This window comes from Bufo bufo, chromosome 1 (assembly GCF_905171765.1).
Source record: "Bufo bufo chromosome 1, aBufBuf1.1, whole genome shotgun sequence".
In the NCBI taxonomy this organism is placed as follows: Eukaryota; Metazoa; Chordata; class Amphibia; order Anura; family Bufonidae; genus Bufo; species Bufo bufo.
Genome location: NC_053389.1, coordinates 99,254,354 through 99,269,846, shown reverse-complemented (window position 1 = coordinate 99,269,846; position 15,493 = coordinate 99,254,354). Strand labels below are relative to the sequence as shown.

Below are 15,493 nucleotides of genomic sequence, written 5' to 3'. Positions count from 1 at the left end.
GTTTCTACTCTAGGGGTGCATCAGAGGGGCTTCAAATGGGAAATGGTGTCAAAAAACCAGTCCAGCAAAATCTGCCTTGCAAAATCCATATGGCGTTCCTTGCCTTCTGTGCAATGCCGTGTGCCCGTACAGTAGTTTACGACCACATATGGGGTGTTTCTGTAAACTACATAATCGGGGCCATAAATATAGAGTTTTGTTTGGCTGTTAACCCTTGCTTTGTAACTGGAAAAAATTGATTAACCACTTAGGGCGTACCGATACGCCCTGTTTCCCGAGCCCTTAAGGACTCAGGGCGTACTGGTACGTCCTAACTTTAAACACAGGCCAGAAGCTGTATGAGTAATGTGGATCTCACAGGCCGGAAGCTGTATGAGTAATACACACAGTATTACTCATACAGCCAATGCATTCCAATACAGAAGTGTTGGAATGCATTGTAAAGGATTAGACCCCCAAAAGTTCAAGTCCCAAAGTGGGACAAAAAATAAGGTGAAAAAAAAAAGTTGAAAAAAGAAAGTTTTCCCCCCCAAAAATTAAGTTTCAAGTAAAAATAAACAAAAGCGTCATTTTCCCCAAATAAAGTAAAAAAATAATTGGTAAAAAATAGGGGGGGGGGGGGGGGGAGTATACATATTGGGTATCGCAGCGTCCATATCGACCGGCTCTATAAACATATCACATGACCTAACCCCTCATAACCCCTCAGATGAACACCGTAAAAATGAAATACTGTGCTAAATAAACAATTTTTTTGTCACCTTACATCACAAAAAGTACAACAGCAAGCGATCAAAAAGGTGTTTGCCCACCAAAATAGTACCAATCTAACCGTCACCTCATCCCGCAAAAATTGAGCCCCTACCTGAGACAATCGCCCAAAAAAAAAAAAAAATATGGCTCAGAATATGGAGACACTAAAACATCATTTTTTTTATTTTTTTAAAAAAGCTGTTATTGTGTAAAACTTACATAAATAAAAAAATATATATATTAAGTATCGCCGCGTCCGTATCAACCGGCTCTATAAAAATATCACATGACCTAGCCCCTCAGATGAACACCGTAAAAAATTTAAAATAAAAACTGTGCTAAATAAACCATTTTTTGTCACCTTACATCACAAAAAGTGTAATCGCAAGCGATCAAAAAGTCACACGCACCCCAAAATAGTGCCAATAAAACGATCATCTCATCCCGCAAAAATCATACTCTACCCAAGTTAATCGCCCAAAAACTGAAAGCATTATGGCTCTCAGACTATGGAAACACTAAAACATGATTTTTTATTTTTTTTGCTTCAAAAATGAAATCATTGTGTAAAACTTACATAATTAAAAAAAAGTATACATATTCGGTATCGCCGCGTCCGTATCGACCGGCTCTATAAAAATATCACATGACCTAACCCCTCAGATGAACACCGTAAAAAATTTAAAATAAAAACTGTGCTAAATAATAGCAAGCGATCAAAAAGTCACACGCACCCCAAAATAGTGCCAATAAAACGATCATCTCATCCCGCAAAAATCATACCCTACCCAAGGTAATTGCCCAAAAACTGAAAAAATTATGGCTCTGACTATGGAAACAGTAAAACATGATATATTTTTTTTCCTTCAAAAATGAAATCGTTGTGTAAAACTTACTTAAATAAAAAAAAGTATACATATTGGGTATCGCCGTATCCGTGACGACCAGGTCTATAAAAATATCACATGATCTACCCTGTCAGATGAATGTTGAAAATAAAAAAAAATAAAAACGGTGCCAAAACAGCAATTTCTTGTTATCTTGCCTCACAAAAAGTGTAATATAGAGCAACCAAAAATCATATGTACCCTAAACTAGTACCAACAATACTGCCACCCTATCCCGTAGTTTCTAAAATGGGGTCACTTTTTTGGAGTTTCTACACTAGGGGTGCATCAGGGGGGCTTCAAATGGGACATGGGGTCAAAAAAAACAGTCCAGCAAAATCTGTCTTCCAAAAACCGGATGGCATTCTTTTCCTTCTGCGCCCTGCCGTGTGCCCGTACAGCGGTTTACGACCACATATGGGGTGTTTCTGTAAACTACAGATTCAGGGCTATAAATATTGAGTTTTGTTTGGCTGTTAACCCTTGCTTTGTAAAAGTTAAAAAAAAAATATTAAAAATAGAAAATCTGCCAAAAAAGTTAAATTTAGAAATTGTATCTCTATTTTCCATAAATTCTTGTGCAACACCTAAAGGGTTAACGAAGTTTGTAAAATCAGTTTTGAATACCTTGAGGGGTGTAGTTTATAGAATGGGGTCATTTTTGGGTGGTTTCTATTATGTAAGCCTCGCAAAGTGACTTCAGACCTGAACTGGTCCCTAAAAATTGGGGTTTTGAACATTTCAGAAAAATTTCAAGATTTGCTTCTAAACTTCTAAGCCTTGTAACATCCCCAAAAAATAAAATATAATTCCCAAAATGACCCAAACATGAAGTAGACATATGGGGAATGTAAAGTAATAACTATTTTTGGAGGTATTATTATGTATTATAGAAGTAGAGAAAATGAAACTTGGAAATTTGCAATTTTTAATTTTTTTTTTGTAAATTTGGTATTTTTTTTTATAAATAAAAATTTATTTTTTTGACTTCATTTTACCAGTGTCATGAAGTACACTATGTAACGAAAAAACTATCTCAGAATGGACTGGATAAGTCAAAGCGTTTTAAAGTTATCAGCACTTAGTGACACTGATCAGATTTGCAAAAAATGGCCAAGTCCTTAAGGTGAAATAGGGCTGAGTCCTTAAGGGGTTAAAATGGAAAATATGCAAAAAAAAAAAAAGTGAATTTCTGAAATGTCATCTCTATTTTCCATTAATTCTTGTGGAACACCTAAAGGGTTAACAAAGTTTGTAAAATCAGTTTTCTATACCTTGAGGGGTGTAGTTTCTAAAATGGGGTAATTTTTGGGTGGTTTCTATTATATAAGCCTCACAAAGTGACTTCAGACCTGAACTAGTCCTTAAAAAGGTGGGTTTTGGAAATTTTCTGAAAAATTTCAAGATTTGCTGCTAAACTTCTAAGGCCTCTTTCACACGGGCGTTGCGGGAAAATGTGCGGGTGCGTTGCAGGAACACCCGCGATTTTTCCGTGCGAGTGCAAAACACTGTAATGCGTTTTGCACTCGCGTGAGAAAAATCGCGCATGTTTGGTACCCAAACCCGAACTTCTTCACAGAAGTTCGGGCTTGGGATCGGTGTTCTGTAGATTGTATTATTTTCATAACTGAAAATAATAGCATTCTGAATACAGAATGCATAGTAAAATAGCGCTGGAGGGATTAAAAAAAAACAAAAAACATTTTAACTCACCTTAGTCCACTTGATAGCGCAGCCAGCATCTCCTTCTGTATTCTTTCTTTAGGACCTGGGTAAAGGACCTTTGATGTCATCAAAGGTCCTGTAACTGTATTTAATGCTCATCACAGGTCCTATTCAACAAAGGAGACACAAGGAGATGCCGGGCTACGCAAGCAAGTGGACTAAGGTGAGTTAAATTATTTTTTATTTATTTTTTAACCCCTCCATCCCTATTTTACTTTGCATTCTGTATTCAGAATGCTATTCTTTTCCCTTATAACCATGTTATAAGGAAAAATAATAATGATCGGGTCTCCATGCCGATCGTCTCCTAGCAACCGTGCGTGAATATCGCACCGCACTTGCTTGCGGATGCTTGCGATTTTCACGCAACCCTATTCACTTCTATGGGGCCTGCGTTGCGTGAAAAACGCAGAATATAGAGCATGCTGCGATTTTCACGCAACGCATAAGTGATGCGTGAAAATCACCGCTCATCTGAACAGCCCCATAGCAATGTATGGGTCGGTATTAAGTGCGGGTGCAATGCGTTCAACTCACGCATCGCATCCGCACGGAATACTCGCCCGTGTGAAAGGGGCCTAAGCCTTCTAACGTCCTTAAAAAATAAAATGGCATTCACAAAATGATCCAAACATGAAGTAGACATATGGGCAATGTAAAGTAATAACTATTTTTGGAGGTATTACTATCTATTATAAAAGTCGAGAAACTGAAATGTGGAAATTTGCTCTTCTTTTTTTTTTTTTACTCAATTTTATCACTGTCATGAAGTACAATATGTGACGAGAAAACAATCTCATAGTGGCCTGGATAAGTAAAAGCGTTTTAAAGTTATCACCACATAAAGTGGCACATGTCAGATTTGCAAAAAATGGCCTGGTCCTTAAGGTGAAATATGGCAGGGTCCTTAAAGGGTTAATAAGATTCCATCCATAGCAACCGCTCCTCACAAGACTTCTTTCTGACTATCTTCTCAAGATGGCCGCCTATGCCCTTACCCTGAGGCTAAGACCTCCCTCCCTAACTACCCAGAATTCATTCGGCTCATCTTGGGAACGAGCAGCCTCACCCCAACTAATCGGCTTTCTCCAGACTCTAAGGGCTTCTGTCACTCCACTAAACTCTTTTTTTTAAAATTTTTTTGTCTCCTTAAAATCCTTATGCTGCGATTTCTCGATATATAGGGCTATTACTCAGTTTGGTTCAGTAGTTATATAAAAAAAACTGACTTTTATAATATGCAAATTACCTCTCTAGCAGCCACATCCTCCATTCATAATGACGCCCCCTCCTCATGTTGATTGACAGGGCCAGCGGACGCGCTCGTTCTCTGCTGGCCCATTAAAATTACTAGCACTGTTCCCAGCCCATGTGCAGCTAGTAATGTATGCTGGCCAACCCCTGAAGTTGGTTTCTGACAGACAATCATATAGAAAATTGACAGTATTTTAAAGGGGTTATCCGTCACAGCGCCTGAGCTGCCTGACTGTGCAGGCGCAACCCGGGTACATTGTGGGTTGTAGCCAGGCCTGGATCATGTGCACAATGTACGACACATGATCCAGGAAGTGCTGGGAGCCTATTTACATCGGGGAGCGCAGCGCTGGCCCAGTAGGGACCGTGTCCTCATAAGTGTGATCGTTGTAAGCCACATGATGGAGACACAGCAGTAGGGAAAATGGAAGATGATCATTCTTTTTTTTCCAACCATTTTGTCAAAAAGGTTGTGTTTAGGTGGAATATGGGTTTGTTTCAGGATAGAAATAGCAGAATGCATGGTTTAAAGAGGTCCTCTCCTCTCCCCTGACTTGTCTGTTTTAGTAACTACTTGCTTTCCCCATGGGATAACCATTCTGGAGCATCTAGTCTTATCACTCTGTGTTGTGCCATTCCTCTATTTCTACTAGAAATTTGCCAATGAATTGTCAGCAGCTTGCAGTAAAGGTACAGATGGGTGTTACCAGTTGGGGGGGGGGGTGTCCCTGCACAGTCTGACACCAGCAGCACTGATTGGACAGTCAGTCACACCCTCTACTGGTAACACCCAGCAGTACCTTTACTGCAGACTGCTGGAAATGTATTTGTAAGCTTCTAGCAGGAATAATACAGGAATGGCACAAAGTCATAAATAGATGCTTCAGAATTGTTATTACAGGGGGAATGCAAGTAGTTCTTAAAACTGACATGTCTGGTGAGGGAACAGGTCCTCTTAAAACATCATTTAGCCTGGGTCTGCGTGGTGGCTTTGGCACACATCATGCACCAAAGATCACAATGAAGCTTACTGCATGGCGGCACCATGACCATCTCAAGAAACGTAAATGCAGGTTCTGGGTCTCCACCCTCGTTTAGTTTTCTTAGTTGCGGAGCACGCTGTACGGCGTGTCATTGTGTAGTGGTAGACTACGATTCACGTATACCAGCTGCATTTATCTGTAGTCTCCTCTATACCTGCACGGAATACATGGAAGGGGTGAGGCCACGTATGGAGGGTGGTGATTCCTGCTGCAAAATCTGCTGTGCAAGTCCCTGGCGTTTCTGCTGCAGATTTACAAATCTTCAGCATCCGAGGTTTTCTGCATTAAAAATTTCGGCTACTTGTGGCGTGAAGCACATGTCTTGTACTGTCATTTGCTCCGGAATCTACACGACATCCTCAGCGAATCCACCACATCTGAACCAGTAATTTGTCTTTTCCTGTCCTTGCCAGACTAAAATAAAATCCCAGGTTCTTCCCCCAGCCTGCCCTGTCTTGTTGGCGTCATTGTAATAATGTTGGCATCTTCAGATCTTGGTCACTCCCTAGTGAGATTGGGTTTTCCCATATCATTTTTATTTATAGGCACCAGATCCATTGGGAAGTAGTCTAGAGTATATTTGGAAAGAGACAAAAATTTACTTTATTTATTTTTGTTCTTCTTTATCGTCCCTGAAAGAAAAACTGCGCCTTTGTTTCTTTTACATATCTCTTGAAAGGGTTGTCCTGCCTTGGAGCCGACAGCCCCTGAGGTCCTAACCTGTTCCCATGAACCTAAAAAAAACATGGGACCAAGCCACTTCCTGGTCTTGTAGGGACCGAAAGCAGCTGAATACTGAGCAGCGTTGGGACAGGAGAGTGTTTGTTTTTTTTTTTTTGTTTATGGACACTGGTTAGGACCCCACGGGTTGTCAGCTTCAAGACTGGACAACCCCTTTAAATGGAACCTGTCCTGTGGATATTTGATTATAATTTAACTAATTATATACAATCATTAACTACTAAAAAGTACCTTAGATGTATTCACTTACTGGTGTGACAGATGGTTACCTCATAATATACACACAAAGATGCCACATGCTAATGAGCTGATTTGAGTCCAGCGTGATGTCAGTGAGTCCAGCATTTTTTTTAATTCAGAGCTGTCCCCTGCCCACCTGCTTCTGATTCATATGGAAAATAACTGTCAATCAGCAGCAGGTAGGCGGGGAGAGTCAGGAGCTCATGAATATTCAGGACTCATCATTATCAGCTGGAGCTTTTCAATACAAGATGTTGGCAGAGTGACTGGGTCAATTAAAGAAAGTGACCCAGCATTGTGCTAAGAGAATCAGTCACCTATTTATGTTTCCCTTAGTTAGGACACCATAAAACTGGTGACCGGTTCCCTTTAAGTGACGTGTAAAATAGAAATTAGGGGGCTCATTTATAAAGACCAGTGTTTTGGACGCCAGTCTTAATAAAGGCCCATAGATGGTGGTGGATCCGCCAGTGGTATGAAGTGGCGCCGGCCTCCCTATAACTTTGGCGCGTCCGACGCCCGTTCTAAATGTAGGACAGCTTCTGAGCGGTCTTACATTTAGACCTTTTTCTACACCTAAAACAGACGTATTAAATGGTGACTGAGACGAGCCTGCCGGTCCGCTCGCGGTCTAAAAATGTAGGCGTTGGTGCCTGAAATACGCCTGATTTAGGCGTATTTCAGATTAATAAATGACCCCCTTGGTTTATATTACAAGGCCCAGGCTTATTGTTCAACCCCTCTAAAAGGGAAGTTTAACCTTTCAGCAGTGGTAAACAGTATATTCGCAATTAAAAGTGCTCCTTTATTTTATTGTAAGGGTACTTTCACACTAGCGTATTTCTTTTCGGGTATTGAGTTCTGTCCTCGGGGCTCAATACCGGAAAAAAACTGATCAGTTTTATCCTAATGCATCCTGAATGAGAGAAATCCGTCCAGTATGCATTAGGATGCATCAGTTCAGTCCCTCTTACGTTTTTTGGCTGGAGAAAATACCACAGCGTGCTGCAGTTTTCTCTCCGGCCAAAAATCCTGAACACTTGCGGAATGCCGGCATTAATTTCCATTGAAATGTATTAGTGCCGGATCTGGCATTAAGTGTTTCGGCAAAACGGATCCGATTTTCCGGTCTGCGCATGCAGAAAAATATACCAGATCCGTTTTTCCGCATCACACGGGAGAGACTGATCCAGTATTTCAATGCATTTGTCAGACTGATCTGGAGCTGTCTGACAAATGCCATCCGTTTGTGTCTGGATTGCCGGATCCGGCAGGCAGTTTCGGCGACGCAACTGCCTGCCGGAATCCTCTGCCGCAAATGTGAAAGTAGCCTAAGGGGCGATTGATGGATTACCTGCTGCCACAAAAGGCATCCTGTATTGTGCTGTGTAATGACAGGAAATGTGCATGTAGTTACCTGCTCCCACAGCTAGAGGGAGACCTGTTACATTAGGTAAAAGCTGAACGATCCCTTACAGCCCTGGAAATTACCATTTCAGAATTACTACTATTTTATTTTTCGATACTGTTATGTTAAAACATTGCTTTGGAAACTTGCTCCGTTCCAGTAAATAGGTGAATGCACAGACTGCAGTGCTCCCTGAAGCCTCCGAATCTGACCGCTCTATATCCTAAAGCAGGCATCCTCACACTGTGGCCCTCCAGCTGTTGTAAAACTACAACTCCCACAATGCACTGCTATAGGCTGTTAGCTGTAGGCTGTTCGGGCGTGCTGGGAGTTGTAGTTTTGCAACAGCTGGAGGGCCGCAGTTTGAGGATGCCTGTCCTAAAGTATGGGCATAATGTATATGATGAGACTTTTGTAGGTTGTGTATATTGTTCACTTTCTAATTCTCACCCATTGAAATCTTTGTATTGGATATAATAAGCCACAAGCGTCGAGTTAACGTGCCGCTGCCAGTGGTCGCCCTGATATTTGTTTTGCGGTTTTTATATGACTGTCACGAATATTTATGTGCTTTGGAAAGTAATCTGTGTGCCGAGCTGTCACGTAACATGGCTGCGGCATAGTTTCACATGTATTTTAGCCTTCATGGCTACACCATACTTACCTGCTCCCTGTCGCTCTGGTCCTGCACGCTGGCGCTATCTTGTGTGTCTTCCTCCCTGGCATGGGCACCTGCTCCACTGCAGCCAACCACTGGCTTCAGCAGTGATGCGACAACAAAAGACTTGCTGCGGCGAAGCAGGTGACCATGAAAATAAACAAACGGCGGACTGAAAAATGGGTAAACGGGACCTGGACAAAGGACTGGAGCAATGGGGAGCAGGTAAGTGTGAATCTTCCCAAACCTGAGGCATGAAACATTATTAACTCCAGAACAGTCCATTTGAGATTTATTTTTTTTATAAAAAAAAAACTTGTAAGAACTCCTTTATTACAAGATTGACAACAATATAGTATAAAAAGGACCTGTCTCCTCTTAATACATGTACCTGTATTCCACATGACATAACAAATCTGGAGCATCTTCTCATAGAACTTTGTGTTGTGCAGTCCCTCTGTTATTCTTCCTGAAAATGTATGGGTTACAATTATGGGGGGGGATGTGTGTCTGCACACTGCCCAACCAGAGCTGACTATATAAGACAGTGCAAGGAAACCCCACCTTTGACAAAGGTGGTTTTAGAATCCAGTTGTCAATGTAGTCCTAAACTTCCAGCAGGGATAAGAGAGGAGCAGCACAACAGGGGAGAGTTTGTAAAGTCCTGTAGGTTTTCTGGCGTGAAAAAAAAGGCACATTTTGTTGAACAGTGGCCCAGATTTGCTAATGTGTCCCCCAAAAATCGGTGGCATAATTTGGTGCATCTGGGGTTTCTACCCTTTTTTTCTGCCATGCTCGACCAATGGTGGGGGCTTAGTGTAAAGGGGTGGGGCTTAGTGTAAAGGGGTGGGGCTTAGTGTATAGGGGGTGGGGCTTAGTGTATAGGGGGTGGGGCTCCATGGGAAAGATGTGCCACAATTGTGATGTAAAAATCTGCCTCAAAATAAGCCAGCCAACATTTGGTATAGGCCTCTTTCACACGTGTCCCCCGTGACCGCGCTGTGAACCACAAATTGCTGTCCGCAATGCACAGGCAGCGACCGTGGGCCAGCCGCATGCGGATTGTGAACCCATTCACTTGAATGTGGTCCGCAATCCATCCTTTCTGCAAAAAGATAGAACAAGTTCTATCTTTTTGCGGAATGGAAGCATGGAACAGAACCCCGCAAAAGCACCCCGTAGTTCTTCCGTTCCATTCCGCACCGCATCTCTGGATTTGCGGACCCATTCAAGTGAATGTGTCCGCATCCGTGATGCGGAATGCACACAGCCAGTACCCTGTGTATTGGGGACCCGCCATATGTCGGCTTCAATATGGCCACGGGGGACATACGGTCGTGTGAAAGAGGCCTTAGAGTCAGCAAAAAGTGTCTATTACATCACTGCTCGTCTCCACTTACGCCATTTAAAGGATTAGTAAATCTGGGCCACTGTTTTTGTACAAAAACATGCTGCTTTTTGTCATTTTTACACTGTCCTCGCTACTTTTTAAAGGGAACCTGTCATGTTGAACATGGTGTCTGAGCTGCAGGCAGCATGTTATAGAGCAGGAGGAGCTGAGCAGATGGATAGATTCAGTAAGGGTACTTTCACACTTGCGTTTGATTTCGGCAGGCAGTTCCGTTGTTTGATTCCGGCAGGCGGTTCCGTTGTTTGATTCCGGCAGGCGGTTCCGTTGTTTGATTCCGGCAGGCGGTTCCGTTGTTTGATTCCGGCAGGCGGTTCCGTTGTTTGATTCCGGCAGGCGGTTTCGTTGTTTGATTCCGGCAGGCGGTTCCGTTGTTTGATTCCGGCAGGCAGTTCCGTTGTTTGATTCCGGCAGGCAGTTCCGTTGTTTGATTCCGGCAGGCAGTTCCGTTGTTTGATTCCGGCAGGCGGTTCCGTTGTTTGATTCCGGCAGGCGGTTCCGTTGTTTGATTCCGGCAGGCGGTTCCGTTGTTTGATTCCGGCAGGCAGTTCCGTTGTTTGATTCCGGCAGGCATTTCCGTTGCCTGAACTGCCTGCCTGATCAGGAAAACTGTATGCAAGCGCATGTCATTTTTTCTGACTGATCAGGCATTTTCAGACTGATCAGGATCCTGATCAGTCTGAAAAATGCATTGCAATATCGGATCCATTTTTCTGGTGTCATCAGGCAAAATGGATCCGGTATTAATTTTTTTCACATTTTTAGAGGTCTGCGCAGACCGGAATACCGCATCCTTCAATGCGGCAATTTGAATGCTGGATTCGGCACTAATACATTCCTACGGAAAAAAATTCAGGCAATTGTTAAATTTTCTTTGGGCCGGAGATAAAACTGTAGCATGCTGCGGTATTATCTCTGTCCTGGAAAGGCAAAAAGACTGAACTGATGCATCCTGAACGGATTGCTCTCCATTCAGAATGCATTAGGATAAAACTGATCAGTTCATTTCCGGTATTGAGCCCCTAGGACGGAACTCAATACCGGAAAAGAAAAACGCAAGTGTGAAAGTAGCCTTAAACTTGTATTTCATTCATTTACAGTCCTGCACATTCTGAGCTCTGCAGTCCAGGAGGCGGGGCTATCAGTGATTGACAGCCTTCCCTCTATGACTGTGTATACAGAGATACCTGTCAATCACTGATAGGACCTCCTCCTGGACTTCAGAGCTCAGAATGAGCAGGACTGTAAATGAATGAAATACAAGTTTTACTGAATCTTTTCCTATAAACCTACATATCAGTCTGCTCAGCTCCTCCTGCTCTATAACATGCTGCCTGCAGATTATTTAGCATTTTCATGGTAACCGGTTCCCTTTAAACGCCACTATGATAGTGGGTGAGGCTCGCTAGACCAGTAGCTATATTCCACATTTATCAAATGTAACTTAAAAAAAAATAATAATAATAATAATCCCAAGGGGGTGGAGTAAGAGCTGACCAAAACGTCGTTCTTCAAGATGGTTTGTGATGTTTGATAAATTTAGTGCAAATTGGGGCACCGCAAATGGGCTTTAAAAAAAATTCCTCTCCTGATAAAGCGCCCCCATAGTTGTAAGGAAAGCTTATGACACGGGGAACACAGGCGGTTACTGAAACAGACATGCCAGGAGAGGTGACACGTCCCCTTTAAATGAATGCAATTCCTTGCTGTTTTAAAAAAAAAAACCCTGTCTCCTTGGTAAGTTTCCCTGCGGTCCGGCGTGTAATCCATGGCGGGATGCTGGGGCAGCTGTCAGTGTGCGTCGTCCCTCGCAGCCTCCCTGGCTGGGGCTCCTGCCTCTCCTCTGCACACAGGCTTAGTATGCCGAGGAGAGGTGCTAGCTGTGTACTCTGCTTTATTTACGGAAACAGCAGGGTTGAGATTGATTGCCTTGTAGGAAGGTCTGTGGCTAAGACGAGAGAGGAGTAGGGGGGTGTATGAGGGGGGGAGGACCAGGAACAAGCAGGAGGGGGTCACAGCACATGCTCAGTGCCTGTAGTCTGAGGGGGGAAGTTTGCAGCGCTGTGCGTGGAGGCTGAGGTCATAGCACAAGCTCAGTGAAAGCTCTCTGAGGTCTCTGACTGCATGTGCCACCATTTTGAGTAGTTAGAGTAGGGAAAAGGGGGGAGAGTTTAGAGCAGGGACTGCAGGCTGAGGGATCCAGGCAGAGCCAGCAGCATCTGTGCTAGTGATGGATGACCTGTTCAGCCCCTGCAGGTAGGAACATGACATCCCTGGCCTCCCGCACTGCTGCTCCTTCTCCAGGCTTGTGCAATGTTTACCGTGGACTGTTTTGTTAATATTGCATGTCACTGCAAGGCTGTACATGCCGCTTGCTGCAGCCCTCCTGCCCGTTTACCTGTCAGCTGCACCGCCGTGTCAGGTACGCTCCGTGCCCTAGGTCCTCCTCATTATTTTTCCACCTCCCCTGCTTCTCCGTCTGTTCTTGCAGAGCTCTGTTAACCTCTTCCAGCCCTGACTTGCTAATGCGTTTCAGCCGTCTCAGTTTCTTAAGGGGTTATCCAGTCTCCGTAGAGCCCGGGGAGGCTGCGGAGGCTGCACGGCCGGCTAGAAGGCTCCTTTTGGTGTCCTGTTTTGGGCCTGCAGTGACTGTTTAGATAATGTTTTCAGGAGGGTTGGAGTCGGAGACTCATTGGCTGCCTACAGCTGTGGGTGGAACTTTTGTCTTGATTGCGAAGTCTACGTTCCCCCGGACTAATAATGGCAATTATTATGATAATGGGCTGGAAGTTGGAAAGCAAATAATCCACCTAATCTGCAACGTCCCGCTGCTTAATCACAGTTTGCCATGCGCTGTCAGTGTGACAGCTCTGTCCTTGTCCACCTCCCCGGGTGCATTTTGTTACCGTTTCGCTATATTTTAACTACCAATAGTCAATAAAATGTGACTTTACCTATTGTGAGATTTTTATTGAATTTCTTTTAGATTAATATTATTTATAAAAATACTTAACAAAAATATAACCACGGTAAATGTTAAAAAAAATAATTATGCAGAAGATTACATATCTGTGTTTTTTGTTATAAAACCAAAACTTTCAGTCGGGGTAATAGAAATGACATTTTGCCGTCCGCTGAACTTTTCTCGGGTCCAGGACAGATGAGCAGACATTGACATCCGTGAAAATGACTCCCAGAAGTTTGGCATTGGCTGTCACTTTTAAGGGTGTCCCCCTCCTCCACTAATTTTTCTTTTATTTTATTTTTTTTCATGTTTGTCATGCCTTTATTTTGTAATGCTGTAGGAATTGCATAAGTCCTTTTTTTGCTTGCCCCGAATTATCTTCATTTATTCACCAATGTAATTTTTTTTTTTAAGTTTTATTTAATTTTTTTTTTTTGTCTATAATATTGTAGATTTACTGGAATGCTGTCTGTTATATGTTAGAATATAGCCAGAAATCATGGACTCCTAAGGTAAAAGGAGTTGCATTGTATGTAAATGGCGTACGTGTGTGTACAAAGTACTGGTCATGAATGGTCACAAAGTTATGTCCGATCTATCGCTGTGTTCTAGTCACTTTGTACATTCTGTAATATAGTAATTTTTGAAGAAAATCTGTTTTGCAAATTATAATCTGCAACCCCTGTTAGAAGTAGTAGGGACTATATAAAAATATACACAGTCCTTATAATTGTTGTTACCCCACGAGTCAGAGACGCACAACTGTAATACGGCTCCATAAAACCAGGCACCGTACTACAGCACCTATAGGAGCTTACAGGGCCATATTGTACCGTCAGATACCTCAGATTTCCTGCATGACATTCGCGGATCCTGTATTGCAGATGTATTTATTATAGTGCCACGTTGAACCACGTCCCAAAGGCCACTTTTACACGGTTAGTAATATTGTGATTCAGGATCAGTAAGCTGGATGGAACCTGCAGACAGTGTAATGGAAATATGTGTTCCGGATCTACTCCTGGTGAACAAATACTGACCATGTGAAAGTGACTGGACGTGGCAGGTGTAGTTGTGGGATACAACCTAATGTATTGCATAGGGTGAAAATCCACAGCTTTCCTGCAACGTAATGAGCTGGCTGCAGTTTTCATAATTCACATCACGTTCTTATTTCTGCACAGGACGAGTACAATGCGGAGTTGCTGTTGTGGATATGCGTGCGTGCAAATCCACAATTGAGATGCTAAAAATTAGAGGAAAAAAAATCTGCCTTGTAAATTGATCTGCGATGCAGCGCAGTGACCTGGTCATTTTATGCTGCAGATTGTGCCCTATGCTGTGCACGAGGTTAAATCTGCAACAAATGCACAGCAAACTCTGCAGTGGTAATTCTGCCCTGTGGGGCCGCACTTTTACAGATACTGATGCAAAATCCTAACTAAGGGCTCATTCACACAAACATTTTTTGCTATCCCTATACAGGCCGTTTTTTGCGTTCCGTATACGGAACCATTCGTTTCAATGGGTCCGCCAAAAAAAAATGCATTCCGTTTCCGTATTTCCGTTCCACAACATTTTGAGTTGGGTCCTATTATTGTCCGCAAATTACGTTCAGTAGCTCAATTCAAGCCAATGGGTCTGTATAAAAAACGGAATGCATACGGAACACATGTCCGTATGTCGTCCGTTTTTTGCCGATCCATGCTGTAGAAATGCTATGCCCAGCCCATTTTGCACATGTGTTTGGTGTTTGCAATGATTACAAAGTTCCTGTTTTTGCGGAACAACGGATCCGTGAAAAACGGACAGCAAAACCATACAGTCGTGTGAAGTGGCCATAGGCTGCCTCTATAGAGTAACTCCAGTTTGGGTTTTGCAACTCAATATTGGTAGCATATAATTCCTGCCAGTTGTGCGAATTGATTCGTGCATCAGAGTTCTTGCGCAGCGAGGGTCTGCCCCACTGCTCAAGAGGCTCCCCCCTCGCTGCTTTATTGACAGGGCCCGGACATATCGCTAGGACCTTGCTCCTGTGTCGTAAGCGCAGAGGCTCTGTTACTGGAGCAGCTTAGCCTCTGCACTTGTGCCGCTACTTGGAACAGCTGCGCAGGCGCAAGATGTCCGATCATGTCAATCAAGAACTCTGGTGAACAAATCAAATCAAATCATTGGAATATATTTAGGTACTTCTCTAGTGCGAGTTTGACATCTGGGACCCACTCCTATCTCAAGAGCGTGCCCCACTGCAGCACTTCTCCATTATCTGCAAAACAACCAAGATGGCGAGCTCAGCTATTTGTTGGGGAAATCCCATAGAAGTGGCTTCCTTTCCATCTAATTCTGGACACTATTTTTAAATAAATGTGCCATAAATTTCCTAGTTTCTTTAAAATCTCCCGAGGTAGATT

The 15,493-nt window shown here is 43.1% G+C and overlaps 1 protein-coding gene across 11 annotated transcripts in view; it reads left to right on the top strand.

The window, feature by feature from the left end:
- RERE (arginine-glutamic acid dipeptide repeats) overlaps positions 1–15,493 on the top strand; it is a 354,724-nt gene that overhangs the window by 281,708 nt on the left and 57,523 nt on the right. For 2 of the 11 annotated variants that reach the window (XM_040427263.1, XM_040427254.1), the window contains exon 1: positions 11,489–12,373. The exons of 8 other annotated variants lie outside the window; for them this stretch is intronic. In XM_040427263.1, coding sequence (XP_040283197.1) covers positions 12,348–12,373 — 26 coding nt within the window. In that variant the 5' untranslated portion in view covers positions 11,489–12,347. Of the gene's footprint in view, positions 1–11,488; positions 12,540–15,493 lie in introns of those variants that run through there. One more of the 11 variants, XM_040427246.1, reaches the window with a different exon arrangement.